This window comes from Sciurus carolinensis, chromosome 19 (genome assembly GCF_902686445.1).
Source record: "Sciurus carolinensis chromosome 19, mSciCar1.2, whole genome shotgun sequence".
Taxonomy (NCBI): Eukaryota; Metazoa; Chordata; class Mammalia; order Rodentia; family Sciuridae; genus Sciurus; species Sciurus carolinensis.
In genome coordinates, this window is record NC_062231.1 from 15,236,602 (window position 1) to 15,264,401 (window position 27,800).

A 27,800-nucleotide genomic window follows, 5' to 3' on the forward strand; every position below is an offset into this window, starting at 1 on the left:
ACCCTTTGGGCACACGCTTAACTTGGCAAGCCTTCTGCAGAGACCTGTGGAACACTGGCACTAGGTAAGGTAGAAGTCAGCATCAAGGGCTTCTCCACAGTTCCCCTAGACTGTTGTTATGGATGCTGCTATAGAGCTCTGTCAAATGTCTTGCATGCGAGCTGATGTTGCCTTCTTTAGACATGGGGACTTGAAACTTTAGACATGGTGATGCATGCCAGTAATCCCAGCAACTCAGGAGGAGTCTGAGGAAGGAGGATCACAATTTCAGAGTCAGCCTCAGCAACTTAGCAGAGGCCCTAAGCAATTTAATAAAACTGTGTCTCAAAATAAAAAAAGGGCTGGGGATGTAGCTCTGTGGTAAAGCACTCCTGGGTTCAATCCCAGGAGTACTGGAAACAAAATAATAAAACAGAGACACAGGAACTCCATAGGTCAGGAAAGGGATACAGCTCTGGGTGATCCTCCAACCGGCATAGGTCACAGAAATGTTTTCTGCCCTCAAGTATCCCCCATGGTACGGAGAACAGTCCTTGATATTTAATGAGTCAGAGGCTGTGAACCAATGGCTGATGACTGAGCATAGCCCAAAGATTGGCCCATATGGTGCTTAAAAGACAATGAATTAGCTGCCAATGTTGATAACATGGAAGATGTCACATACAAATCTGGACTTGGTGTTCTTTTGAAAGGTCTGATAGGCTGGAACTACATGATGGCAATCCTCTTCAAATGAGGCACAAGCTCACCAGGTCCCCATCCAGTCCACTTCACTCATATGTGCCACCACCTGACCTGTGTATGTACCTGAATTTGTAACCCCACCACGTGCTGTGATATTATCTTAGATCTGTATATCAGGCCCAATTTATGTCAAATGCAATTCCACAGCTAGTTCCTCTACTTTCTGGCCCTGGAACATTTAGAAGGTGACTTAATAACTTCCAGACATCAGTTTGGTCATCTATAACATGGTAGCACCTGCCAGGTGTGGTGGCCCACACTATTGGAATCCTAGCAACTCGGGAGGCTGAGGCAGGAGGACCAAAAGTCCAAGGCCAGTCTCAGCAATTTAGTGAGGCCCTCAGCAACTTAGCGAGAACCTGTCTCAAAAAATTAAAACGGGCTAGGGATGTGATTCAGTGGGAAAGCACCACTGGGTTCAATCCCCAGTACCCTGTCCCTCGTAAAAAAAAACCACACAGTAACACCTGACTCAAAGACTTGACTTTTGTTAACAGGAAAAAGAACACACATTTTTCATATGTCAAATATATGGGATTATTAGACTCCTATTTTGAATTTAAGTGAGAGTTGTGAACGTGCTTTTTAAGCTGTATTACTCTATACAAATGTAAGCATCATAAATTGAGTATTAAATGAGTGAGTCAAATATTAAATTGGGACAAGAGTTATTTTCTCTCAGTTGAATCCAGAGGCCACCTAGTGCTTTAGTCATAAAACTTTGGTGCTACCATACACAGACAGCTTACTAAGTATCAGGTGTTACATTTGATATAAGTGATCTCATTTAAAGTTCAACCACTCTGAAAGGTAAATATTAATAGCATCCTCATTTCACAGCTGAGGAAACTCAGGCTTAGTTGAGAGGCTCAGTGATATACCTGAGTAGACAGAGGATTCAGTCTGACCCAGGTGGTCTGACTGGTAGATATGCTGAACAACAGCACTTCCCTGTGCACACGGGACAGTGATTTTGTGCACTGGCCACCCTCAGTATGATTAAATCCCAGGGGATGTGGGATTTCCATTTTTAGAAATCTGAGCTCCTTCTGGGTGATCTGTATGCACTCACTGGAAGGAGTAAAACACCAAATCTACCATCTAGGGAATCACAATCAACTTTGAGTGGAACATATCAACAAACCAAAGATTGTTTGGGAGAAAAAAACAACAACAGGGGCTGGGGAGATAGCTCAGTCGGTAGAGTGCTTGCCTTGTAAGCACAAGGCCCTGAGTTCGATCCCCAGCACCCAAAAAAAAAAAAAAAAAAAAAAAAAAACAACAACAACAACAAAAAACGCCTAAGAAGGCATGTTCTGAGTATCTAAACAAGAACAACTATGTCATCAGTTTCTCAATGTAAACACTACCTCCTCTTCAGGACTGCAGTCCTTTCAGTTAAAAAAGCACAAACAATTTCAGAGGGATCCGGAAGCCTTAAGCCATCAAAGTATTGGGAAACAGGTTGGGGAAATCAGGACTTGAAGCCTGAGAAACGAACTCTGAAGAAAAATATTTAATTATGTTTGAGAAATGGAGTTACATCATGGTTAACTGTTATGTTCCCAGAAACTTGGCATGTGCACTTCACTTGCCTCACTTGGGGGATTAAATTAGAATAGGTTAAGGATTTTGTGGACATTTTAAGATGTGGAAATTAATGTTTAAATCCCCAAAGGAGTCTAAGAGACATTCCAGACACCGAGAGATTGCTATGCATTAGAGGTCCTAGAAGCCTCAGGAAACATGAACACATTGTTGGAACTACTTTCCCATCAGGTGCTAACTCCACACAACCCACAGCTCCTTCCACCTCTGGCAGGAAAGCAGGAAGGCCTCCTACTTACATTTTTGAGAAACTCCTCAGCCACTATACGTGCACGAGCGTTGACTGACAGCTTCATCTCACTGATCTCCTTGTCTATCTCCTCCATGAAGTGGATCACAAAATCCACCAACTTGTGTTTGTACATCTGCTCTGTGTGGAAGTTGGTGATCAGAAAACTGATGTCATAGCCCTAGGGAAGGTAGGGAGGAAAAGAAGAAACAGGAAAGAATTAGCACCCAGGGGATATTTAGTTGGCCATGTTTTCCATTCTATTCACCCACATGCTTCCAGCTGGCTGTGATCTTCTCCCAAGCTAACAGTCCCTGTCAGTTAGGAGCCCACATCCTGTGGACCTAAACAACTGAATCAGAAGAGAATTTTGTATATATCATATGTCTCCGGAAAATGACTTGTGGCAAAAACAGCCCTGCTTTCAAATGATTCAAGGCAATCATAATCTTGCTTCAGAATAATCCAATCAAATAATAAGGAACACTCAAGTCCAGTGAAGAAAGAACATGGGAGAGGGGTGGAACTTGGGGGAAGAACGTTTTTTTACCACAAAAGGGTGTGTAATGAAGAGCAATTTTATTCACTCTACGTGGCCACTGAGGTTAGCTCTAGGACCAGGAGAGAGAATTTGGCTCAAGATGAGGAAGAACTTGGCCAACACATCTGGTGTGTCTAATTATGGCCTGATTTGCCTGTGCTGCTCTGCCCATGCTCTGCTCTGCAGTTGGTAGGGATATTTTAAATTAACCTGGTAGGGAGTCTGTGTAAAGAATTCAAGTACAAAGTCAAACAACAACTGACCTGATGTTAACTGTGGCAATTGGTGGCAGAATTTAGAAAGAATTTCTAATTCATTGTGCTCTTTCTGCTATTAGATTCTAGACTCCAGGAACAAGTGATGTACAGACTAAGCTTCTAATCTTCTCTACAACTACTCCACCTGAGATGAAGGCTGACTCTCACCTCAGACGGCGGGGGTTGGGGGGCTCTTACAGCTTAAGAAGTAAGCAGGGGCTGTAGCCCATGGTACAGTGCTTGCCTTGGGTGCATGAAACCCTGGGCTCAATGACCAGCACCACAAAAACAAACCACCAAAGAAGCAGCAATTCTGGCTTAACTGACAACTCTAGGCCACTGAGTAACAGAATCCTGGGAGTCACAGTCACACAGATATGTACGGTGTTACCTCTACTGGCTTCCTTCGAAGGATAAAGAAGTTCTCTGCTCTCATCATCATAAAGCGCATGAACTTGTGGCATAAAATCTTCTCAATCTCATCAGCCTGGTGAGAGCAAAGGAGAAAGACAGTTCTCTAAAGCTGACACTGGGAGGTCAGAAACAACCAGTACCTTGGTATTTGGACCCCGATTGCCCCCAGGCCCATGGGAGGAAGTGGGGTTTGGTACTGGGAGCATTCACTGGAAGAACTACATATGGTGGGGACACAGATGCCAACTGAAAGAATGATATACCTAAGAGTCCCTCTATCCTAACGAGGCATTACTGTAATCACATCCTCATCCATTCCAGGGGGGCAATTCTGGCAAACCTTTTATCAGCTCCTTCATAGTCCATCCTCCCATTCAGAGCTACCTTTCCCCTCTTTTTTTGGATTGGGAATTGAACCCAGGGGCACTTTACCATTGAGCCACATCCTCAGTCCTTTTTATTTATTTTTAAATATTTATTAATTGTGGAAGGACACATGCCTTTATTTTTTTAATTTTTATATTTTTCTTTAGTTTTAGATGGACACAATACCTTTATTTTTATGTGGTGCTGAGAATCAAACCCAGTCCCTCAGCGTGCTAGGCAAGTGCTCTACCACTGAGCCACAACCCCAGCCCCCAGCCCTTTTTATTTTGAGACAGGGTCTCGCTAAGTTTCTGAGGCTAGCCTCAAACTTGCAGTCCTTCTGCCTCAGCCTCCAGAGTAGCTGGGATTATAGGTCAATGCCATTAAAAAAAAAAAAAAAAAAAAAAAAAAAAAAAAAAAATCCCCTTTCCATTTCACAGTGCCCTACTTCTCAAAATATGTGGCACATACCACCTGGGGTATCTGAGAAAAACCATAGGTTCTGCTTTAATGACAGGGAACATCAAATAATCCCCCAAATTTTGACCTTTTGAACTGTTTCAATATTTCCTAAAGAATTCTACAGCTAGGTTTAAGAATGCCCTTAATGCCTCCCTATAACTAATGGTCTTCCATTAATTTATTTTTTTACTGGTATATTTTATTTTATTATATATAATAGTGAAATTTGTTGTTACACATTTATGCACTCAATATAATTTGGTTTATTTCATTTCTCATTCAGCTTTTATTTTTTATTTTTTTTTGGTACCAGTAATTAAATCCAGGGGCCATATCCACTGAGTTACAACCCCAGTCCTTTTTATGTTTTTCAATTTTGAAACACAGTCTCACTAAGTTCCTAAGAACCTTGCTATGTGGCTGAGGCTGACCTCAAATTTGGAATCCTCCTGCCTCAGCCTCCTGAGTCACTGGGGTAACAACCACCACACCTGGCTTATCTTCCCTTTTTTTTTTTTTTTTCTTTTAAGTAACAGGGATTGAACCCAGGGGCACTCAACCACTGAGCCACATCTCTAGCCTTTTTTCCTTTTTTTTTTTTTTCTTTCCCTTTGAGATAAGTTCTTGCTAAGTTCCTGAAGCTGGCTTTGAACTTGTGATTCTCCTGACTCAGCCTCCCTAGCAGCTGGGATCACAGGCTTGTGTGATCTTTTATTTTAAACAAAGGCAGCTGGGCCTCATGTTGGAGCTTTCAGTAGGCAAGAGTATCCCGTTTGAATTGAATAACATTGTTTCAATTGTATTTATTTTTAGAGTTGTAATAGATTGTATAAGGTAATACTGTATTTCCATTTATGACGTAAAATTTCTTTTCTAATTTAAGTAAGGGGAAATAAGTCAAATTTTCAAAATCCATTAAGTAAATTAACCATGTAGGTGGTACATAAATATGTCAAGAACTGTGGGGGTAGCAGGAAGTATAGGTATTAGTGAAATTTTGTTTGAGGAAACACAAGAATTGGTACTTAGTTTCTTAAACTAAGTGGTAGAGACAGTATGGCTATGTAACTGGTACTGGCATTGCTTATTTTTCTGAAGTAAATGTATTTCTCATTCCTTAAGAATGGTTCTATGGGCTGGGTTATAGCTCAGTGGTAGAGTGCTTGCCTCTCATGTGAGGAACTAGGTTCGATTCTCAGCATCACATATAAATAAATAAAAAATAAAAATAAAAATCCACTGGCAACTTAAAAAAAAAAAAAAAAAAAAGACTGGTTTTATGACCTGATCCCTAAATGGTCTCAAGACCTTGGCTGCCTTCTATTCTAGGGCAAGGTCTATAGGATATAATTGCTCTTATAATTCTACTGACCTGCTCTGGCAAATCATTTCCCGAGTACATTCAAGCAGGCAGAACCTATATTTCCTATACTCTGAATCTGCCACACTGATCTATTAGATGGGGACTCTTTACTTGGAAGACAGCTCCTAAACTATGGGCCTCCTCTATGGTGACTCACCTGTTTCACAGCGATGCTGACCCGGACAGAATTGATGGAGCCCTCAATCAGCACCTTTTCTTTCTCATTTCTGCTGATGGTAACAGGCTGTAATAGGAGTTCTTTGCTACTCCTGAAAACACAAAGTCGCTCATTATTAGAGTCAGAAGAGTCAAGGTGACCTCACAGCGGGTCCTATCATCACTACCTGAGGCCACAGAATCCAAGATACAGAAGATTAACAAGCAGAGGTGCTCCAAGACAGAAGCCAGGAAGCATATTCTGCCACAGAAAGAGCACAGGTCCTGGAGTCAGGGCAAAAAGTTTTGAAATTCAGTTTCCTGTTATCTTCCTTGGACATGTCACAGAATTGGAATTTCAACTTCCTCATCTGTAAAAGAACTCTCATTCCTATTTCACAGGTGAAGTCTAGGAGAGATCAAAAAGGGCCAAGTGTCTAACAGTGTGCCTGGCACGTAGCAAGAACTCTGTCAAAGACAGCTGATTTTAATGACTATAGGCAAACCAATACACTACTCAGGGAATGAGGAAAGCATCTGTCTGGAATAAGAACAGGCTAAAACTGAACAAACTGAGTTTGGCCTCCTTTAATTTCTTCTTTTGTTTTTGGACATGGTTGAGGGTCGAGTTCAGGGCATCATACATGCTAGACAGGTGCTCTACCACTTTATCCCCAGCCCTAAACTCCTTTAATTATTGTCGTGACCCCACTCCCCGCCCCGTGCTGGGGATCGAACCCAGGGTCCTGTACTTGCAAGGCAAGCACTCTACTGACTGAGCTATCTCCCCAGCCCCAACTCCTTTAATTATTAATCTAGAATGATTCACTTTTTTACCATTCAGACTCCTTTTAGCTCAGGCTCAGGTCTCAACACCTCCAAATCTCTGCTATCTCTAAGGATGGTTAACTGTGGCACTCTGTGAGCTGTTATTATTTTTAAACGTCTAGTGGAAACCATGTATGTTAAGAAGCATAACAGCAGCTGAGGGTGGTAGTGCACACCTGTGATCCCAGTAACCAGGGAGGCTGAGGCAGGAGGATCACAAGTTCCAGGCTAGCCTCAGCAACTTAAAGAGACCCTCTCCCAACATTTAAAAATGGGGGGGGGGGGCTGAAGGAGGGATCCTAGGGGTATAGCTCAGTGGCAAGAGTGCCCCTGAGCTCAATCTGCAGTACAAAAAAAAAAAGTGTAGAGATGGCATCTCAGATAGCTAAATTCTCCAACCTCTGCTTAAACTGCCAATGGATTCAATAAGGCCACAGAGTTACTTCATGAAGAGCCCTGCTCTAAGAAGTCACACTTTGCATCAGTCAGTTTGACTTCCAAGGAGCTTCTCCCCTGGGTTTTGCCCTGCCAACCCACTGACCCTATTTTCCTAACTCCAAATCAGGAATCACTGTTCATTTTGGCAGCACAACAAATAATGTCAACTGAAGCTATCCTGACAACTCCAGGACATAGGTTCATGGTACCTTCTAAACAGAAGTCATAACTTGCCCCCAATCACGTTTTGGTCCCTACCTGACTTCCACCTCTGGCTTGTTATGTCGCTCCACAACCTGGGAAGAGAAGTTCTCCAGGCAGAGGGCAGCCTGCAGTGTGGCCCGCACGGCACTCAGGTAGGGGCGGAGAGTGGCAGTCTGGAGGAGAAAACACAAGAGTTGGGGGGAATCAGAATCTGCCTCACCTAACCCACTGATCTCCTACTCCATCTCCCATGGAGTCAGGCAGTACTATCAATATCATGGTGAACAGAACCCACTGGGCTGTCAAGGTGCCTTTTAGTCTCAGTCCTCAGCAGGAAGTAATTTTGCCTGGTAGGGGACATTCAGAATAGAGGCATCCTGGATTGTCACGACTTGTCTGGGGGTACACTTGGCATTGAATGGAGAGAGACCAGTCAGGCTGCTGAATATCCTATGACATAAAACAGAGAATCATCCAGCTTCAAATGTAAAAAGTGCCAAGTAACTTATCCAGAGGTACACAAGTGAATGTCCTTAACGTGCATATTAAGCCAACAAATACAGAGGTCTACCATTTGCCAGAGCTAACTGGGAATTCAAAGATGTGTAGATGAACCCTCAAATAGCTCAATAAATGCCCATACTAAATGGAAGACATGTGGTACAATGTAGGACAAAGTACAAAACAATTAGAATTATAAGTAATCTATATTGATAGAAGAAATTGGTTCTGACTGGATACAGGATCAGGATTTTACAATGAGGGGGGAAAAAAAAAAAGGACATTCCAGGTAGAGGGATCAGCTTCTAGCTACATTGGTCAGTTACATTAGTCAAGTACTCATCTCAGGGTATTATACAAGCTAACACCTATCTGCAGGCTTTCTTCCTCTCTCTACTTAAGTCAGTCCTTCAGAGCTCAGCTTATTAAGGAAGGCCTCTTCCTTAAAGAGACCTTTCTTGACTTCCCCCTTCATTGCATTTATTATAATTCACAATGACATATCTTTTAGATCTCCTATAAACTGACTTCTAATTCACTAGACTGTAAACCATGTCTACTTCACTCAGTTACACAGCTTGTACCTAGCTAATTACCTAACATTTAGTGTTTTACCAACATTCTGTACAAAAAAATCAAATATCAAAGTGAGAAGAACATAACAGGCATTAAGAGTTCCAGTAGCAGTAATGAGTATAAGGTTTCTGTACCTGAGAAGCATTTTAGATTGTATAGATGAAGCTGCAACAGCAGGCTGGTCAAAGATCATGGGGGATCTTGAATGCTAGGCTAGCTACTAAGTTAGCTTTTCTTTTAAACTGGGGCTTTCTGAGGAGGAAGTTACATGACACTGTGGCTCTGTGGAGAACTGGCTGGAGAGGGAAGTGAGACATACAGCAGAAAGGGTTATTCAAGAAGTACTTAGCAGAACCTAGACAGAGGCAGTAAAGAGACAGAATCACAGAGGTTGGAATGACATTAGATGCGAAGGATAACGATATTAAACAACAACAAACTATGGTCCACTCATACAATAAAATGCTATTAAGCAATAAAGGAATAACTACTGTGATACACACAACATGAATGGCTCCCAAACTTATTAGGGTAAGAAGTCATACTAAAAAGCCTATATACTAGGGAAAGGGGTGTAGTTCATTGGTAGAGAGATTGCCTAGCATGTACCAGGCCCTGGGTTTGATCCCCAGCACCATGAATAATAACAATGACAACAAAATAAAAAGCCTATACATGAAGGAATTCCATTTATATGACAATCTGGAAAAGGCAAACGAAACTAGAGGGGGAAAAAAAAATCACTGATTATTTGGGGTAGGGGAAAAGAAGAGGATGAACTACAAAGGGACCAGAGAAAATGTTGTGGGGTGATGGAAATATTCTGTAACTTGATTGTAGCAATGGTTACATGACTACCAGCATTTATAGACAATAAATCTAAAGGTAAAATTTAAGAGGCCAACCCTGAGATGCCCATACTTTTATGAATAAAATAATCTGATGAAATGTCTCAATAAACTTGAATTTTAAAAAATCAAGCCAGATATGGTACATGCCTATAATTCCTGTTACTCCAGAAGCTGAGACAAGAAAATGCCAAGTGGCCTGGGTGGTTTAGCCAGAACCTGATGCAAAATAAAATAAAATAAAAAGGGCTGGGAGGCAGGAGCTCAGTGGAAGAGCACCTCAGGTTCCATTCCCAGGACATTCCCTTCCTTCTCTCTCTCACACACACAGGATGGGGAGGTAGCACAGTGGTACAGTGCTTGCCTAGCATGAGTGAGGCCCTGAGTTTCATTCCCTGTACTGCAGAAATAAGTAAAAAGGCATGTTCTCAATCAGACAAACGAAAAAACCCACCACCACATTTCTCAGTGAGGTATGAAGTCAGCAGTCACCATAAGCAACACAAGAGGAATAAGTGGTTTAGAAGGGAGGATGGTTTTTGAACTAATGGTCTAATTTCAAGACAACTAGGTGATACTTGAATGACAGCTGGGAATGCAGACTGAGGAATCACCAGAATACAGGTCAACAAAGCCTGGAGGCAGGAAAAGTGCTAAGAGAGATGGCAAACCACAGTCACAACTCCCTGGAACACCCACATACATGAAACACAAAGATTCCCAGGAAGGGAGGGATGGAGAGCACGGGTTTACATAGAGAAAGTCAACGGAGTTTAGCTCTGCCCAGGATGGCCCCTGAATGAAGGCAATAAAGAGTGAGTTTTCACGGGGATAGAAGCAAGGCTGTAGGTACCCACCGGAGGACTAGGAAAAGTGGGCACCTGACTCGATAAAACAGAGGGGTCAATAAGAAAGGAAAGGACGAGGGAGTGTACTCACTGAAGCTCTACTCTGGACTAGGAAGTGGCCCTTCTACATACTTCGGCGGCCTTAAGACAAGCTATTGGGCCTACTATGGGCCTTCAGGCACTAACTACCACAAGCCTAGGAGGCCCCACTTCCGGCTTCCTCCATGCTTCAGGAATATTCTGTACTTGCCTTGCATGCCCCACCAAGATCCGTGAGGCCTGCTTCTTACCAGCCAGTTCCCCAGCTCGCCCCTTCCTCACTTTGGCCCGCGCCCCACCCTTTCTCCAACCCTCATGGTGCCCCCACATTCTCTGGCACCCCTCGGCCCCAGGTCACCGTAGCAAAGTAGCATCTCCCCTAAACCCGCTGCCTTGAGACAGAATTGAGGGGGTCCCTGGCGAGGGGCCCGGCTCTCTCACCATCGCGGGCGCTGGCTGGGCCGGAAAGCGGAAGTACGGAAGTGGCCGGTCCCGCGACGCCTGCCCTTTCGCGAGCAGCGCAGCCGCAGTCTCCGCCCGGACTTCCGGGCGGCACCATCTTGTTTTCCGAACGGGGCAGGGAGAGTGTAGGAATGTTGGACCTTCATGAAATTTTTCACGCCGAGACTATCATGGTATCTTTAAAGTCCTGAAGCTCCAAATTAGTACTCAAATTTCTCCCGCTACCCACGCATCTCTCCCTTGTGCTTTCGACCCTTTGGCCATATTTTCCCGTAACCTTCCCCCTGTCATGCAATAGTACAGCCCGACCTTAAGATGGGCACCAAATTAGGACAAGCCGAGGCGGAGGAGCTTACGTTTCTTCCGGTGCTGCGCCCCCATCCTTTCTGCGGCCCCTCCTATATGCAGCCCCTGGGACTCCGCAGGGCTAACTGCCGCGCGGAGATCCTGGCTGCCGAGCCCCGCCCCCGGCCTCCGGTTGTTCCCAAGGGTACCCCGGAGGCCTAGCACGCGCGCCTTTCGCGGGCTAGCTTGCGGCCCGCACCCCAACCCCCTCAGGCCTCAGTGGGCTCACCCTAGTCCTCTCCCCGCCCCCGCGTCAACTACAGGGTTCCGCCCATAGCCAGTTCCGGGGCGGTCGCTGAGCTAGACCACAGCTCCCCGCCCCCTCCTGCGGCCCGGTGGCCGTGGGAGGCCGCGGAGAGAAGGTAGAGGGGGCGGGGGCTGCGTTAGGGGCTCCCTAGAGGACTGGGAAGCTGGAGGCGGGACGTTGAGGCGACCCACGGGTGGGGCAGCCATTAAGCAGTCCCACTTCTTCGGTGCCAGGCACTGAACTGGGCTCTTGACGAGCATCATCTCATAATCCTCAGCACATCCCAGGGAGGTAGGTACTGTTGTTGTCCCCATTTTACAGATTCATACTTTTATGGGGGAAAACAGAGACCTCTTGTTTTGTCCCTATTTCGCATATGGAAAAACTGAGATTCAGTTTAAATAACATGTTCAGGGGCACATAAGTAGAAAATAGGCTTGAACCAGTCTGAGTTCCAGACCACCCATGGTGGCATAGAAAGGGGAAAAGGAGGAATGGGTTGAAACAAGGAGAGGCTGGGAGGCACAGAGAACATTGTAAGGAGGCGGGTGGTTGAAACTCAGAGGCTCAGGAGGACAGGGCACAGTGACTGCACACTCAGGAGCTACCTGGGGTCAAATTGAGTTTTGGAAGGCTAAGCATGTCCTCATCCTTTCAGAGTCTCAGTTTCTTTCTTGGTGCAAAGGAGATCACCTCCTTATGGGGGTGGGCGAGGGATTCAGTGAGATAAATTCTGCACCTAGCTTTGTGCATGGTAGGTACTCTGTAAGTAGGAGCTGTGCCATCATCAGTCTTGTAAGGATGAAGCCTGGCTTTCTTGTTGAGACTCCCCCATGGAAGAAGCCTTTTGAGTTTTTCTCATGCCACTGTCTCCCATCAACAGCCCTTTCTTCTCCAGCTCCACAGGGTTACATCTCTTGGGCCATGAGTGAGCTAAAGGACTGCCCATTGCAGTTCCATGACTTCAAATCTGTGGACCACTTGAAGGTGTGTCCTCGCTACACAGCAGTGCTAGCCCGCTCAGAAGATGATGGCATTGGCATTGAGGAGCTGGACACTCTGCAACTGGAGCTTGAGACCCTGCTGTCCTCTGCTAGCCGGCGCCTGCGTGTGCTCGAGGCTGAAACCCAGGTGATACCCCACAGAGGGGACATCACCAGAAATGAACTGGGTCAAGTTATGGGGTGGCTCATTAGGTTAGCTTCATGTGCTGAGGCCAAAGGACCGATGGGAAGAGAGATACACAAATGGCTCATGTGACACATTAAACGCACTTAAATGTTCATAATCCTTATAAATTACATTTGTTCTCATTCACTAAGCTTTTATTGATCCCACCCACCATTATGTTTTGTGTCCTGTGCTAGTCAGTAAAGGGAGATAAATTAGAACCATTTTGCCATCAGGGAGTTTGCCAAGTAATGGAATGGGGAGATCTAGATTTGGACCCTTGCCTAAGCACTCGTTAGTATTGGTGTTTGCTACAAATGTAACTTTGAGAAAGTTAGCTCCTATCTTTGAGCTTGTCAGCAAAGTGGGCTGAACAATAGAAGATCTTTTGTGAGGGTTAAAAGAATTTTTGCAAGGGCTCAGCCCAGTGTCTGACACTAAGTAAACATTACAAATGTTATTTATAGCTACTACTATAACTATTTTTATTCAGTGCATATTAACTGTCTCCAGTTCCAAGTGCTAGGCACCATGCTGGATCTTGGGGAATACAGATGGTTATGATAAATTTCCTGGTCTCAGGTAACTTTTAGCCCAGTCAAGAGACAAGGTACAGGACTGGGGCTATGGCTCAGTTGGTAGAGTGCTTGCCTTGCATGCACAAGGCCCTGAGTTCAATCCCCAACACCACACACACAAAAAAAGACAAGGTACAGCTGGGCACAGTGGCCCATGCCTGTAATCTCAGCAGCTCGGGAGGCTGAGGCAGGAGGATTGCAAGTTCAAAACAAGCCCAGCAAAAGTGAGGCGCTAAGCAACTCAGTGAGACCCTGTCTCTAAATAAAATACAAAATAGGGCTGGGAATGTGGCTCAGGGGCTTAGTGCCCCTAAATTCAATCCCCGGTAACCCGCCCCCCCCAAAAAAGAGAGAGAGAGAGAGAGAGAGAAAGAAGGTATACTGCTTTTCCAGTATGATAAATCAACACAATTGGGTCTCCAGTGGAAGTGCAAAGTGCCAGGGCTGACACACACTGGAGTATGATCATTTATTTGACTTTTCTTCTGTTTTGACTAGCTTGGGTGATACATAGGTGAATCAGACTACAGACAAATATGTGAGAAGTATGTGAATAAAATCCTGTGAAAACTGAGTTAGTTTAAGCAAAAGGGTGATAGGGAAAGATCTTGGAGCCTCCTTGAATTTCCAGATCCTAATTTATTCATTGGAAAAAAAAGAGTTGTCTTGTGTCTTCCCTCCTTCTCAGTGACATCTTTAAATTTCAGATCCTTACTGACTGGCAGGATAAGAAAGGTGACCGACGATTCCTGAAGCTGGGTCGAGACCATGAGCTTGGAGCTCCCCCAAAACATGGGAAGCCCAAGAAACAGAAACTGGAAGGGAAGGCAGGACATGGGCCAGGCCCTGGCCCTGGCCGACCCAAATCCAAAAATGTTCAGCCCAAGATCCAAGAATATGAATTTACTGATGATCCAATCGACGTGCCACGGATCCCCAAGAATGACGCCCCCAACAGGTTCTGGGCCAGAGAACGTAGTGGGAGGGCCCCAGACTGAGGCCCAGAATACAAGGGTATTCACTCAGGATCTACTTCTCCCTACAGGTTCTGGGCTTCTGTGGAGCCCTACTGTGCTGATATAACCAGTGAGGAGGTACGCACATTGGAGGAACTCCTGAAACCCCCAGAAGATGAAGCTGAACATTACAAGGTAGAAATGCCGGTCCTACACAGACAAGGAGGAGAACAAGAGGCTCTGAGGTGCCTCAGAATCAGACCACAAAGCCATGTATCATCTGCCTTTCCTCACCCTGCCAGCCTCCTGTCTGCCTTGTTAGCCTGTCCAGACTCCAAGCTCAAACTCAGCTTTCTTCTTGCACCACCTTCCCTGGACCCCAGACAGATGGCACCACAACCTCAGGCAGCTACATCAGTGAAGTCCGTTCTTGTCCCTTCATCTCTATCCCCTCTGCTTTGGTTCAGGCCTTCACCTTTTATACAAAGAGCTTCTTTTTGTGGGGTGGGTACCAGGGATTGAACCACCAAGCCATAGCCCTTTTTATTTTTTACTTTCAAATAGGGTCTCACTATGTACCTGAGGCTGACCTTAAATTTGCAAAATTCCTGCCTCAGACTCCTGAATTTACTTTAATGGATGAAAATTAATTTTGTGTGTGTGTGTGTGAGTGACAGAGAGAGTGATACTGGGGATCAAACCAAAGGGTGCTTTTCCAATAAGCTATATCTCCAGCCCCCCCCCCTTTTTTAATTTATTTTGAGACAGGATCCTGCTAACTTGGCCACACTGGCCTTAAACTTATGATCCTCCTGCCTCAGTTCCCTGAGGCTTATTTCCAGGTTTTTGCCACCACACTCAAAATAATTTTTTAAGAGACAAATCTCACTATATTTTTGAGGCTGGCCTTTATCCCTGGGCTCAAGCAATCCTCCTGCCTCATCGTCCTCAGTGGCTGGGAACTATAGACATGCACTACTATGCCCGCCTTAAAAAAGTTAATTTTTCTACAATGAAAATAAAAGCATGCTTCATTAAAGAAAATGTGGAAAAGAACTAGGGGCAGGGGGTCCTCTACAATAGCTCACCTGCCACGATCAAATGTGCTTATGACATGGGCCTGCTTCCAGGCCTGCACTGGCAGCTGTTATCCACAGGATTGAGTTCAAGTGTCTTAGTTCATGGTGTCACGGCCCCAGTTCCCCTCTCTTGGCCACATCCCTTTTCCTTGCTGTATTCACCATCCCCACTAAGTACCTTGCCATCACTGTAGGTCTCTGAGCCTGTATATAAGTTCTTCTCCCCTTGAGGGACTGACTCTTCCTTCAAGGCCCTGATCTCATGTTACTACCACCAAAGTGACTTCACATTTCACAGCAGAACGTTCTCACATTTGTACTACCACAATATCTTGGATCTACCTCTTTAATTTCACATATCTGATTTTTTTAAATATTTGAGGACAGGCTCTAGCTCAATGTCAGAGCCCATGCTTAGCTTGTGAGAGGGTCTATGATCAATACACAGCCACAAGACAAAACAGCCACCAAATTACTTGAAAAAGCAATCCATATAGGCAGTAGTAAGCTCAAGCAACACAAAAGATAATTTGCTTTCACCCAGAGGCTCCTAGTTCTCTATAGAGGCAATAGTTGTGACTGAGACAGTCCATATGCCATAATATTTTGGACTTTATATCTGGGAAATTGTTTCAGATAAGCTTCTGCATGTGTTTTGGTTTTGTATTTTCATGTTTGTGGTACTAGGGATTGAACCCAGGGGCACTTTACCACTAAGCTACATCCCTGGCCCTTTTTATTTTTTATTTTGAGACAGGGTCTCCCTGAGTTGCCAAGGTTCTTGGCTGAGGCTGGCCTTAAACTTGGAAACCTCCTATCTCAGCTTCCCAAATTACTGGGATTACAGGTGTACACCACTGTGCCCGGCTGTGTTTTGGCTCTTTATGTACCTGTCTAAAATGTGAGTGTAGAGATTTTATCTCCTTTGTCTCTTTCACCTGTATGTGGCACCAGCTATGGCCCTGGACTAGGGACTTGGGAGACAGTAAAAATAAATGAGCCAAAGAGAGAGTGAATAGAAAGCTTATTAGCAATGTCAAGTGCAAGCAGAACTCTCCACACTCTAGACATGGCTGGCCACTGTTTACCCTCAAGGCTAAATGGCATGTCTCCCACAGATCCCACCCCTGGGGAAGCATTACTCCCAGCGCTGGGCCCAGGAGGACCTGCTGGAGGAGCAGAAGGATGGGGCCCGGGCAGCAGCTGTTGCTGATAAGAAGAAAGGCCTCATGGGGCCACTGACTGAACTAGACACTAAAGGTAGGTCCCCACCTCCCTGCCCCTTCCTCCCGGTCCCACCCCAGGCAAGGACTTGAGTTTCCAGCTTCAGCCCACCTGTCCTCTTCTACTCTGCCGACCTCAGATGTGGATGCCCTGTTGAAGAAGTCAGAGGCCCAGCATGAACAGCCAGAAGATGGGTGCCCCTTTGGCGCCCTGACACAGCGCCTCCTGCAGGCCCTAGTGGAGGTGAGCATGCCAACTCAAAACAGGAACCACATTTCCTTTTTTTAAAAAATGCTTTAGCCAGTGTGGTGACTTGGGAGGCTGAGGCAGGAGGATGGCAAATATGAGGTCAGCCTCAGTAACTTAGTGAAACCCTGAGCAACTTAGCAAGACCCTGTCTCAAAATAAAAAATAAAAGGGGCTGGGATGTGACTCTGTGGTAAAGTGCCCCTGGGTTCGATCCCTTGTATAAAAAATAAAAAAATTTAAAAAAAGAGAAGGAGCTTTATGTTTATCAGCTTTATAAATTTTCACAGATGAGCTTGTATTACCGCCTGGAGATCACAAAATAAAACATTACTACATCCTAGAAACTACTCTCACATCCTTCCCAGTCTCTGACCTCCTCCAAAGATAGCTTCTCCTTCACAGCCTCTTTTGCTGTGGCAAAGGGCTGAGTGCTGTGTGGCTTTCCACACATCTCATAGAAGCAAGGACAGTGATTAACTCCATGTTACATGTGAGAAAACTGAGGTTCAGAAAAGGCAACTGTTTACTTAAGATCACACGGCTAACAGACAAAGGTAGGATTCAAACCCTTACCTCAGGGTTTTTGTCTTGATACCCACTGCCTGACCTTGGGCACACCCTCTCACCTCATTGAGCCTCAGTTTCTTCTCTTGGCTCAAAGGCAATAATTTATTTCTCTCTGATATAACAGTCTGGGGCACATGTTCCAGGTTCAAGAAGTTAGAGGTAGGGGAAGGTCTCAGCCCTGCACCATCAAGACAGATGCCAGCTGATGGGGGCTCTGCACTCTGCAGAAGATCATTCTAGGTGAGATTACTACTTCAGTCCCACAGAAATTGAACATGAAGAAGTGTGTGTTTGGTTGGTTCTAAGGATTGAACCCAGGTTCTGAGCTACATCCCCAGTCCTTTTTATTTATTTTGAAACAGGGTCTCACTAAATTGCTTAGGGCCTTGCTAAGTTGCTGAGGCTGACCTCAAATTTGTGATCCTCCTGCCTCAGCCTCCTGAGTCACTGGGATCACAGGTGTACACCACTAAGCTCTTGGGTCATAACTAGCTGTGACATCTCTCGATTATTTTTCCCTGGAGAGAATTTGTCCCATGACCACACCTGACTATAAGGGAGCTTAGGAAATGAAGTTGTAGCCCAGCTACTGTGGAAGAAAGGCGAGCACAGAGTTGGGTCAGCAAGCACCTCTGCCACACATGTGTTACACAGCGTGGGGTTCCTTGCAAAAGCTTAATCAATCTTACCTACTCCCATTACTGTTGTTGAGTATCACCATTATTATTCTGTGTTTCCTCTTTTTGGTATCAGTAACCACCCCTCAAAAAGGAATTTCTAGAATGATCAAAGTTTTTTGGTAAGGCTTCCCAGAAGAGGTGGAATGGGAAAGATGAAAGGGTATTTCTGGCCCATGAAGGCTTGTCTGTATGGATCAGACAGGAGTAGGAAACCGAAATACTACAAATCTTTCTCCTTCCACCCTATTTCTGTGTTCTTCCAGGAAAATATTATTTCCCCTATGGAGGACTCTCCTATTCCTGACATGTCTGGGAAAGAATCAGGGGCTGACGGGGCAAGCACCTCTCCCCGAAATCAGAACAAGCCCTTCAGGTGAGTGGCATTTCATCTGCACCTCACAGCCTGGCCCCTGCTTGACTTTTGGCTTCTCTCCATCTTGACATGGGGTGGTATGCATTTACAGCAAGGCTGAGGAGTCTAGTAAAGCCCAGTAGAACTCTCACTCATGAGTGCTGGCCCAGCATTTCTGCCACAGGCTGAATACAGGCTCATTCATACTGCTTATAGTGTGAATAACCTGCATACCCAATTGAAGGGGATTTGTTGGCTCAATTGTCATACCTCCATATGATTAAGTAACTTCAACTATTAATCATATTAAAGAAAATACTTAATTGACAAAAAAGCATATAAACAGTAGAGTAACAAATAGTGAAACTATTCATTGTAGCCCAGTATGGATAGTATAATCCTATTTTTACTTAAAGTATATTTAAATATATACACATAGGGGAAAAAACCTGGAATAATATATAGGAAAAATTATAATTAATGTATAGCAAAATCTGGAAAATGTGTATGTATATATGTGTGTCTGTGTATGCTATATTTGTATATGGAGGGGGTCCCCTGACCTTGGGAAACCCTGGGAACCTCTGAGTAGACCCCCTCCAAGATAACCCTAGAGCTGAGGGGCTGTTTTCTGGAGACTGAGGGAACCCATCTTGCTCCACAGTGTGCCGCATACCAAGTCCCTGGAGAGCCGCATCAAGGAAGAGCTGATTGCCCAGGGCCTTCTGGAGTCTGAGGACCGCCCTGCAGAAGACTCGGAGGATGAGGTCCTTGCTGAGCTGCGGAAACGACAGGCTGAACTGAAGGCACTCAGTGCCCACAACCGCACCAAGAAGCACGACCTGCTGAGGTGAGTGTGAGTGTAGACAGGAGGCATGGTCCAGGGGCTGGCCAAGGAGGCCTCAGGCCACTGCTGGTCACCTCCCAGGGCTTTAGACAGGAGACAGGCTTCTCAAACCTGGTTGAGCCTCCATCTCCAGGAGAGTTTTGAAAAAAATATTAGTCCTGGCTACACCCCTCTGGTTATGCCTCAGGTGGCTTCTCATTCCATAGGACTAAGGCTCAGGCCCCTGTGATTGATTGGAGGTTTTTTTGTTTAGTTTCGTGATACTGGGGAATTAAACCTCGGGCTGCTCTACCACTGCACTACATTTCTAGCCTTTTTATTTTCTTACTTTGAGAAGGTTCTCACTAAGTTACTGGGGCTGACCTCAGATTTGTGATTCTCCTGCCTCAGCCCTCTGAGTCACTGGGATTACAGGCATGCACTACTGTGTCTGGTGTTTTGAGGGTTTTTTGTTTTGTTTTGTTTTTTGGTACTGGAGATAGAACCCAGAGGGCTTAACTATTGAGCTAGATCCCAACCCTTTTTTTTTTTTTAAGTTGTTGATGGACCTTTATTTTATTTATTTATATGCAGTGCTGAGAATCAAACCTAGGGCCTCACACCTGCTAGGTAATCGTTCTACCACTAAGCTATAACCCTAGTGCCCCCCAACCCTTTTTTATTTTTTATTTTTTATTTTGAGAAGAGGTCTCACCAAGTTGCTTAGGGCCTAAGATGCTGAGGCTGGCTTTGAAAGGTGATCCTCCTGCCTCAGCCTCCTGAGTTGCTGGAATTACACAGGTGTGTGCCACCATGCCCAGCTGAATTGAGCTTTTTTTTTTTTTTTTTTTTTTGGTGGTGCTGGGGATCGAACCCAGGGCCTTGTACATGCAAGACAAGCACTCTACCAACTGATACCAACTGAGCTACATCCCCAGCCCTGAATTGAGCTTTTAATTGTGAAAATTTAATATAAAACGTTAACACTCTTGAGACCTTTTATGTGTGTGTATGATACTGGGGACTGAATCCAAGGACATTTTTATCACTGGGCTGCATCCCAGGTCCTTTTTAAATTTTGAAACAGGGCTTCACTAAGTGCCCCAGGCCAGCCTAGAACTTAAGATTCCCCTGCCTCAGCCTTCTGAGTAGCTGGGATTACACCTGGATTACCACCACATCTAGCACTTTTAATCATTTTTTTAAAAATATTTTTATTAGTTGTTGATGAACCTTTATTTATTTGTATGAGGCACTGAGAATCAAACTCAATGCCTCACACATGCTAGGTAAGTTTTCTACCTCTAAGCCACAATCCCAGCCATACTTTTAATCATTTTTAAGTGTACAATTCAGTAGTGTTAATCACATTTTTTTTTATTTTTTAAAGTCTTTTCAGCTGCTTTTTGGTGTGGGTTTGTGTGTGTGCAGTGCTGAGGTTTGAACTCAGGGCCTCACATACATTAGGCAAGCACTCTACCACTGAGCTATCTCTAGCCCTCACCTTCTTTTCTTTTTTTTTTTTCCTCATGGTTTTAGTTCATGTTATGAAAAACTTCATTCAGAGAGAAAATCAGAAAGAATAATATAATTCATACCAACATACTCTCCACTTAAGTTAATCAACTGTTAACATTTTGTTGAATATCTATGATTTTTATTGATCTGTCACCTGAAAGTGACCAGTGTTTTAGAACTTGTTCTTTAGCTGCACAGTGGTAGTATTTTCCCTATTCATCAGATAAGGAAATAAAGGCCCAGTGAAATGAAATGCTTTGTTGAAGGTCACACAGCCATTAAACAGCCAAGCTGAGATTAGAGCCCAAGGCTGAATCCAGGCCTCTTTCTAGTTCCTGTTCCTTCTCAAGGCAAGAAAAGGAAATACAAATGAAAGAGGCAAAGAGGGAAGGGGAGAAAGAGATAGAAGAGAGAGAGTGGCATGTGTAGTTACGGAAGTAATGCGCAGTGGAGAGTTAGCTCAGGACTATAAGAAGGCCAGAGAAAGCCCTGAGCCCTGCTACAGACCAACTTCAGGGACTTAAACAAGATACTCCCTACCCATACAGCAGGCTTCCCTTCTGGAAGAGTAACAGGTTGGACTAGATCTCTTAAGTGACCTTCAACTCCACCGTCAATGGAATTCGTAAGTCAGATCTTATTCAGAGGGACTGATTGGGCACTCCCTAACTCCTGTGGGCCTCAGGCTGCTGTGGAATGTGGATGCCAAAGTAAACAGATCTCCGACTAGCACCAGAACACTTTTTAAACAGTATTGTTTAAAAACAGTTTGGAGCTGGGTGAGGTGGCACCTGCCTATAATCCCAGTAACATGGAAGGCTAAAATAGGAGGATCACAAGTTCAAGGGCAACATGGGCAACTTAGCAAGACCCTGTCTCAAATTTTTAAAAAAGGGATGGGGATGTAGCCGAATGGTAGACTGCCCCTGTATTCAATCCCTGGAACCCCCAAAATAAGTGAGAATAATTTTTTAAATTTTGGGGGATTGAACCCAGGCACATTTTACCACTGAGCTACATCCCCACTCCTTTTTATTTTTTATTTTGAGATAGGGTCTCACTAAATTGCTTAGAACCTCACCAAGTTGCTTGTGATCCTCTTTCCTCAGCCTCCCTAATTGCTGGGATTACAGATGTGTACTACCACACCCAGCAGAATAAATACAATTTTAAAAAACAAAAAAGTTTAGAGGGCTGGGGTTGTGACTCAGTGGTAGAGTGCTTGCCTAGCATGTGTGAAGTACTGGATTAAATCCTCAGCACCACATATAAATTACTAAATGAAATAAAGGTCCATCAATAACTAAGAAAATAAAGAGTGCTCGCTTCGGCAGCACATATACTAAAATTGGAACGATACAGAGAAGATTAGCATGGCCCCTGCGCAAGGATGACACGCAAATTCGTGAAGCGTTCCATATTTTGTGTAGCCTTTCAGAGGGCTCATAATTATATATTAAAAAAAAAAAAAAAAGAAAGAAAGAAAATAAAGAGTTTGGAGCCAGCCTACTCCAAATCTCCCTCACTAAGTGTGGGATCTTGGGGCATTTCTTATCTTTCTTGAGCCTCAGTATCCTCAATGATAACATGAGAATACTAATACTTATTTTACAGGATTATTATAGGGATTAATCAAAGTATGTGTGTTTATATATTTTTTAGAGCAGTTTTAAGTTCACAACCAAATTGAGAGGAAGGTACAGAGATATTTCCATATACCTTCTGCCTCACATATGCACAGCCTCCCCCATGATCAATGTATTTTTTCAGGAGCTTAAAATAGGGGTGAGTACATAGTACCATGTAAGTGTGGCTCATTAACTTTGCACTTTGGTCATGGTTGTGTGAAACCATGCCATAGGACTACCAGCCTGGGATGGTGGCCTGAGTCTGGAAGGAGGGGCCACATTCTGGAGGTGGGCTGAGTGTGGCACATGTTCTCCACAGGTTGGCAAAGGAGGAGGTGAGCCGCCAGGAGCTAAGGCAGCGGGTCCGCATGGCAGACAATGAGGTCATGGATGCCTTTCGCAAGATCATGGCTGCCCGGCAGAAGAAGCGGACCCCCACCAAGAAGGAAAAGGACCAGGCCTGGAAGACCCTGAAGGAACGTGAGAGCATCCTGAAGCTGCTTGATGGGTAGCCCTTGCTTCAGGTGGTCTGCTGTGGTCTGGGGCAGGTCCACTTCTTTGGGTGCAGAAGCCTTGGCCTGTGGTTGCCCATCAAATGGTGACAGTCTCTAGAGGACTACAGCCCTCTTCTGAGGTCTTTAGGCCTAGCTCTCTATAGCCAGGATGCAGGAGGCCCTGCTGGGCTGTCCTGGGGCCCTGTCTCTGCTTGGTCCCCAGCATAGGGGCAGGGCTTAGTTTCTGGGTCTCCCTCTTTTCCCTCTTCACCATCCCCCACTCCCTTCCCCCATCAAGAACTTTTCCCTTGTGGTTTTGTAAAGTGCAAACTTAAGAATAAAGTGACTGCTGTGGTTTTTAAAAAAAAAAAAAAAAAAATTACCAAAAACATCTAGGTGTTTTGAGTCCTGTGACTGTAAAGTGGGAAGGAACTGGTCTGGGTGGCAGGGGTCCCGAAGGGCACACTTTGTGGTTCACCCTGGACCACTCACCAGGGTATTCAGTTAGGGAGACCTTCCTGAGGGCATTTGTTGCTGCAGGTAACAAAATACCCCAGAAACATGGCATGGCTCCTGGCAGTTCTGGGGCAGAGTTGACTTCAGGATGGGCCAGTTCAACAACTCGCCAGGGCCACCAAGGGTAGGTTCTTCAGTTGTCATCACACTGCCCTCCATTGTGTCAGCTTTCCTCTTCAGGTGGGTACCCTGCCAGCTGTTGGGTGGCCAGCCATGGCATCTGTGGCCAAATTCTTCCTCATTTATGTCCAGCACTGGAGAGAGCAGGAGCTAGCTGGCTCCCAGGGCCCACTCAAAAAGGGCAAAAAGCCCTTTCTCAGGTATCTGTGTCTCAGCCACTCAAACTAGGTGCCACATTCCTGTTGCTGGAACATTCCCTTAACAAGGGATGACTCTTAACTATGCCTGAGCCGTGGGGGCAAAGGGTGGAACCCAACGCCTTTGAGTAGGGAGCGGGTAGTAAATGGTAGAGAGGCCACCAGTAGCAACTCAGCCTGGGGAAGAAGCTAGGCTGGAGGAACACAGATAAATAAGCTCTCATCCCTGCCTCAAGTTCTCAGACTAGTCTGAGGGAGAGTCAAAATAATTTGCAATTTACTGTGGTAAAGCTGAGGTTCATAAAAGGCAGAGGGGAGGAGAAGATTCCCTGAGGAAGTAGTACATGCACTGAGCTGTAAGGAAGATGAAAGCTTGCTTTCTGCTGGATAAATATCCCTTCCCTTTTGCATATGGTTATTGTGTTAACTGTTGCTGTCAAACAGGGTGGATGCATGACCCCAGCTTGGTCAATCACAGCACCCCATCCCTCTGGTCAGTAGTTGGCTCAGGGAATGGCCACATAACCCAACCTGGCCACTTGGGCCCTCCTTAAGATTCCTGTAAGGATGCCTTCCTTCTGGATTGTAAGCCACAGATGATAAGCTTTGACCACCTAGTGTCCTGCTTTCCTGCCATGTGAAAGAATCTGCCTGAGAATAAAGTCAACTCAGAGAAGCAGAGCCAAGAGATAGAGAAGGAAATAGAGTCCTGATGATGTAGCTAGAGGCCTGGATCCAGCCAATGCCTGAAGCCACTGGATCCTCCCTTGGGCTTCCCAGTCATATCAGCCCACAAAAGCTGCTTTTAGCTTAAGCTAGTTTGCTCTGAAGTGTCATCCATAACTTTAAAAAATGCCTGACAAGTAAAAGTGGACTTTGACAAAAAGAGAAATGGCATAGGGTCCTGAGAGAGGACAACATGAGATCCTGCTTCCCTCTAGGTGCAGGGCTAAGCAGCAACAATTTTTGAGTGACTCATTGTCCCCAAGTTGCTCATAGACTTCAGAGAAAAAAAACCCATACATAAAACAATGAGAAATCAGTTATAATTAAAATGAAATTAAGTGCTCAGTCAATGTAAGCCAGATACCAAGTGTTAGCCTAAACTTGTTCAACTACCTACTCTTCCAAATTACCCCATATGGCAGGTACTAATTATATCCATTCCATTCACAGAAGAGGGAAAATGAGCCTTAGTCAACCAACTGAGTAGTTGAGTCAGGATTCAATATCAGGACATTTGACTTGGTGGTAGAGTCTCTTCAGTATATAACTCAATGGGACCCCAGTCCCATTATAGTCTCTATGAATAATACTTCCTACACTTGGAAGCACCCAACCTGCTATGCAGCCATATATGGCAAACTTACTTGTGGACACCTCTGCTCTTAATTAACCACTCATTTCCATATTCATTGGGCCAAACCATAAGTATGGTAGGCATCATTGGTAGAGAGTTCCAGGAACAGAAATGGTTTTGTGGAGGAGGTGGGATGGGAGCAGAGGTCCCATAATTGGATAGAATAGTAAGGGAGAGGAAGGTAGATCTTATAAATAGAAAGAAGAATGTTAGAAGACTGAATGGGTTTGGCTCACTAGGGAAAAGACCAAACTTTCAAGGATCAGTTGTAAAACTGCAAGTTATTTCTCTCTCTCTCTCTGTCCTCATGGCTGAACCCAGGGGTGCTTAACTATTGAGCAATATTCCCAGTTTTATTTATTTATTTATTTATTTATTGGTTTCTTTCGTTTGTTTTTGATTTCCACAATCCAACAGTGCCAGGGACTCGAACCTGTGTCTCGAACCTGAGAGGCAAGCACTCTACGTGATGGGCTATATCCCCAGCACTATTTATTTATTTATTTATTTATTTATTTATTTATATTTTGAGACAGGGTCTCACTTAGCTGCTGAAACTGGCCTCGAACCTATGACACTTTTGCCTCAGACTCCTGAGTTGATGGGATTACAGATGTGTGCCACTGTTCCTGGTCCCTGACAGTTCTTACAGTTGGAGTCAAAGGGGCCTCCCTTATGGGGTTTGGAGGAAGATGGGTTCCCTGTGGAGAGGGGGAAATTAGTTCCAGTAACTCGTCTCAAATTTTAATTTAAAATCATTCTGAAAAACATAAATGAATAAAATCATCCTGACACTTTATTAGTAATTTGCAGGGAAAGTCTTTCATGTGTTGGCCCTAGCAGGTAGCCACCATGTACAACAGTGTTTCTCCAGAATCCCAAATGCCATACTTTGAGAAACAGTAGGGGGAGCCAGCCCAGTGGCATATGCCTGTAATCCCAACTGCATGTGAGGCTATGACAGAAAAGTTGCAAGTTCAAGGCTGGCCTCCTCAATTTAGCAAGACCCTGTCTTAAAATAAAACATAAGAATGGCTGCGGACCTTGGTGATAAAGCACCCCTTGGTTCAATCCCCAGTACCAAAAAAGAAAAAGAAAAAGAAAAAAGAAGAAAAGAAACAAAACACCAAGGGGAGTAAAAGCAGAGGGTTTCTGAGTCACAGTGTGTGTGTGTGTGTGTGTGTGTGTGTGTGTGTGTGTGTGTTGGCTCCTGAGTGCTGGGGGAACACTTTGCCTCTCAGTTGACTCCTGCTAAGAAGGAAATAATGGCTGGAACTCTGGAGAAACAGGGTCAGGGAGTATATTCCTTTCCTGGTCTGGGGCTCAGGACCCAATGGAGAGAACTACACATGGGCCAGGAACTTTCTGGTTCATGTCCTCACTCAGGGCTCATTTGTTCTCTTCACTGCCCAGTTATTCCATTCACTTACGGACTCCCTCTACTTGCCTCCATTTCCTCTTTCAGACTTCTGTCTCTCACCCAGTGACACTGTTGACATGGCTGAGAGCTATGGAAGTGACTAAGGCTCAGGTGATAGGAAGATGCTGGACAGACAATGAAAACAAAGGTAACTTTTTCTCCACACCCAAAAGGCACACTTTTACATTGCTGGTAGAGTTGCAAATTGATGCAGTCACTTTGGAAAGCAGTGTGGAGAATCCTCACAAAACTTGAAATTGACCCAGCTATCCCACTCCTCAGTTTACCCCCAAAGGACTTAAAATTAGCATACTACAGTAATGCAGCCACATCCATGTTTACAGCAGCTCAATTCACAATAGTTAGATTGTAGAACCAACCTAGATGCCCTTTAACAGATGAATGGATAAAGAAACCGTGGTATATACACACAATGAAATATTATTCAGCATAAAGAATAATAATATTATGGCATTTGCAAATAAATGGATGGAATTGGAGAATATCATGCTAAGTTAAGTAAGCCAATCCCAAAAAACCAAAGGCTGAGTATTTTCCCTGCTAAGTGAATGATGATATATAATGGGGGTGGGGGAGTGAGAGAAGAATGGAGGAACTTTAGATTATGTAGAAGGAAATGAGAGGGAGGCGGGATACAAAAATTGGTGGAATGAGACATCATTACCCTATATACTTGTATGATTACACGAATGGTGTGAATCTACATCATGTACAACCATAGAAACAAAATGATGTATCCCATTTGTGTACAATGAATCAGAATGAAGTCTGTAAAAAATTAAAAAAATAATAAAAATAAAAATAAAACAAAGGTAACAAGAGCCATCATAGAAGAAGGCACTACGTCTGCTGGGACCTGGGGCAGAGAGTGACTTAACAATAGATCAGAGTCCAGAGTGGCTCAGAAGGATGTGGAAAGGAAGTTGCCAGGCAGAAGATGACATTCTAGACAAAAGCAACAGCAAGGCACAGAGGTGTGAACAGCTGGCCTGTTTAGAGAGAGGTGAAAACCAGTGTGAGGAGCCCTGGGTGTGTGGAGGGGGAGGAAGGATAAGAGATGAAGCTGTAAAGTAGGTTGAGACCAGGCTGGGAGAGGCTTTGGATAGCAGACTGAGCATAGACTTTATTCTCCAGGCCAATTTTTTTTTTTTTTTTTTTTTTTTTTTGGTACTAGGGGTTGAATTCAGGGGTGCTTTACCACTGAGTTACATCCTTAGTCCCTTTTAGACAGGGTCTTGCAAAGTTGCTGAGGTTCACCGCAAACTTGCAATCTTGCCTCGACCTCCTAAATCACTGGGATCATAGGTGTGTGCCACCATGCCTGGCTTCCTCCAGGACAGTGGTTCTTAAAGTGTGGTCCCTGCATTAG

At 44.6% G+C, this 27,800-nt stretch overlaps 2 protein-coding genes and 1 non-coding gene across 6 annotated transcripts in view; 2 read left to right on the plus strand and 1 right to left on the minus strand.

Moving 5' to 3' along the window:
- The window catches only part of LOC124971118 (actin-related protein 2/3 complex subunit 4), a 40,213-nt gene extending 28,763 nt beyond the window's left edge, over positions 1–11,450 (minus strand). Inside the window, exons 1-6 of one of the 3 annotated variants that reach the window (XM_047534913.1) lie at positions 11,241–11,280; positions 10,864–11,024; positions 7,665–7,783; positions 6,142–6,253; positions 3,771–3,866; positions 2,592–2,762 (exon numbers count right to left, since the gene is read on the minus strand). In XM_047534913.1, coding sequence (XP_047390869.1) covers positions 2,592–2,762; positions 3,771–3,866; positions 6,142–6,253; positions 7,665–7,783; positions 10,864–11,024; positions 11,241–11,265 — 684 coding nt within the window. In that variant the 5' untranslated portion in view covers positions 11,266–11,280. Of the gene's footprint in view, positions 1–2,591; positions 2,763–3,770; positions 3,867–6,141; positions 6,254–7,664; positions 7,784–7,905; positions 7,987–10,863; positions 11,025–11,240 lie in introns of those variants that run through there. The other 2 variants (XM_047534915.1, XM_047534914.1) reach the window with 2 other exon arrangements.
- Positions 11,259–23,188, plus strand: Tada3 (transcriptional adaptor 3). Of its 2 annotated transcripts, none has more exons than XM_047534917.1 (9): positions 11,259–11,767; positions 12,360–12,607; positions 13,932–14,182; positions 14,270–14,375; positions 16,378–16,519; positions 16,623–16,726; positions 18,243–18,352; positions 18,996–19,181; positions 22,623–23,188. In XM_047534917.1, the coding sequence occupies exons 2-9, from the start codon at positions 12,401–12,403 to the stop codon at positions 22,813–22,815; spliced, it is 1,299 nt and encodes a 432-aa protein (XP_047390873.1). In that variant the 5' UTR covers positions 11,259–11,767; positions 12,360–12,400; the 3' UTR covers positions 22,816–23,188. The 2 variants fall into 2 exon arrangements, with proteins under 2 accessions (XP_047390873.1, XP_047390872.1); XM_047534916.1 differs by having other exon boundaries at positions 11,260–11,767; positions 12,375–12,607.
- On the plus strand, positions 21,994–22,100 carry LOC124971257 (U6 spliceosomal RNA). The gene has a single exon (XR_007106312.1). It is a non-coding gene; the product is annotated as a U6 spliceosomal RNA (small nuclear RNA).
- Positions 23,189–27,800: the final 4,612 nt, after the last annotated feature.

What these genes read in the sequence shown, in the direction of transcription:
- Tada3 (XM_047534917.1), top strand. Translation starts at nt 12,401, where the DNA reads ATGAGTGAGCTAAAGGACTGCCCATTGCAGTTCCATGACTTCAAATCT. An exon ending in AATCAGAACAAGCCCTTCAG is followed by an intron (nt 18,353 to 18,995) that starts GTGAGTGGCATT and finishes CTTGCTCCACAG; the next exon opens with TGTGCCGCATACCAAGTCCC. An exon ending in AAGAAGCACGACCTGCTGAG is followed by an intron (nt 19,182 to 22,622) that starts GTGAGTGTGAGT and finishes TGTTCTCCACAG; the next exon opens with GTTGGCAAAGGAGGAGGTGA.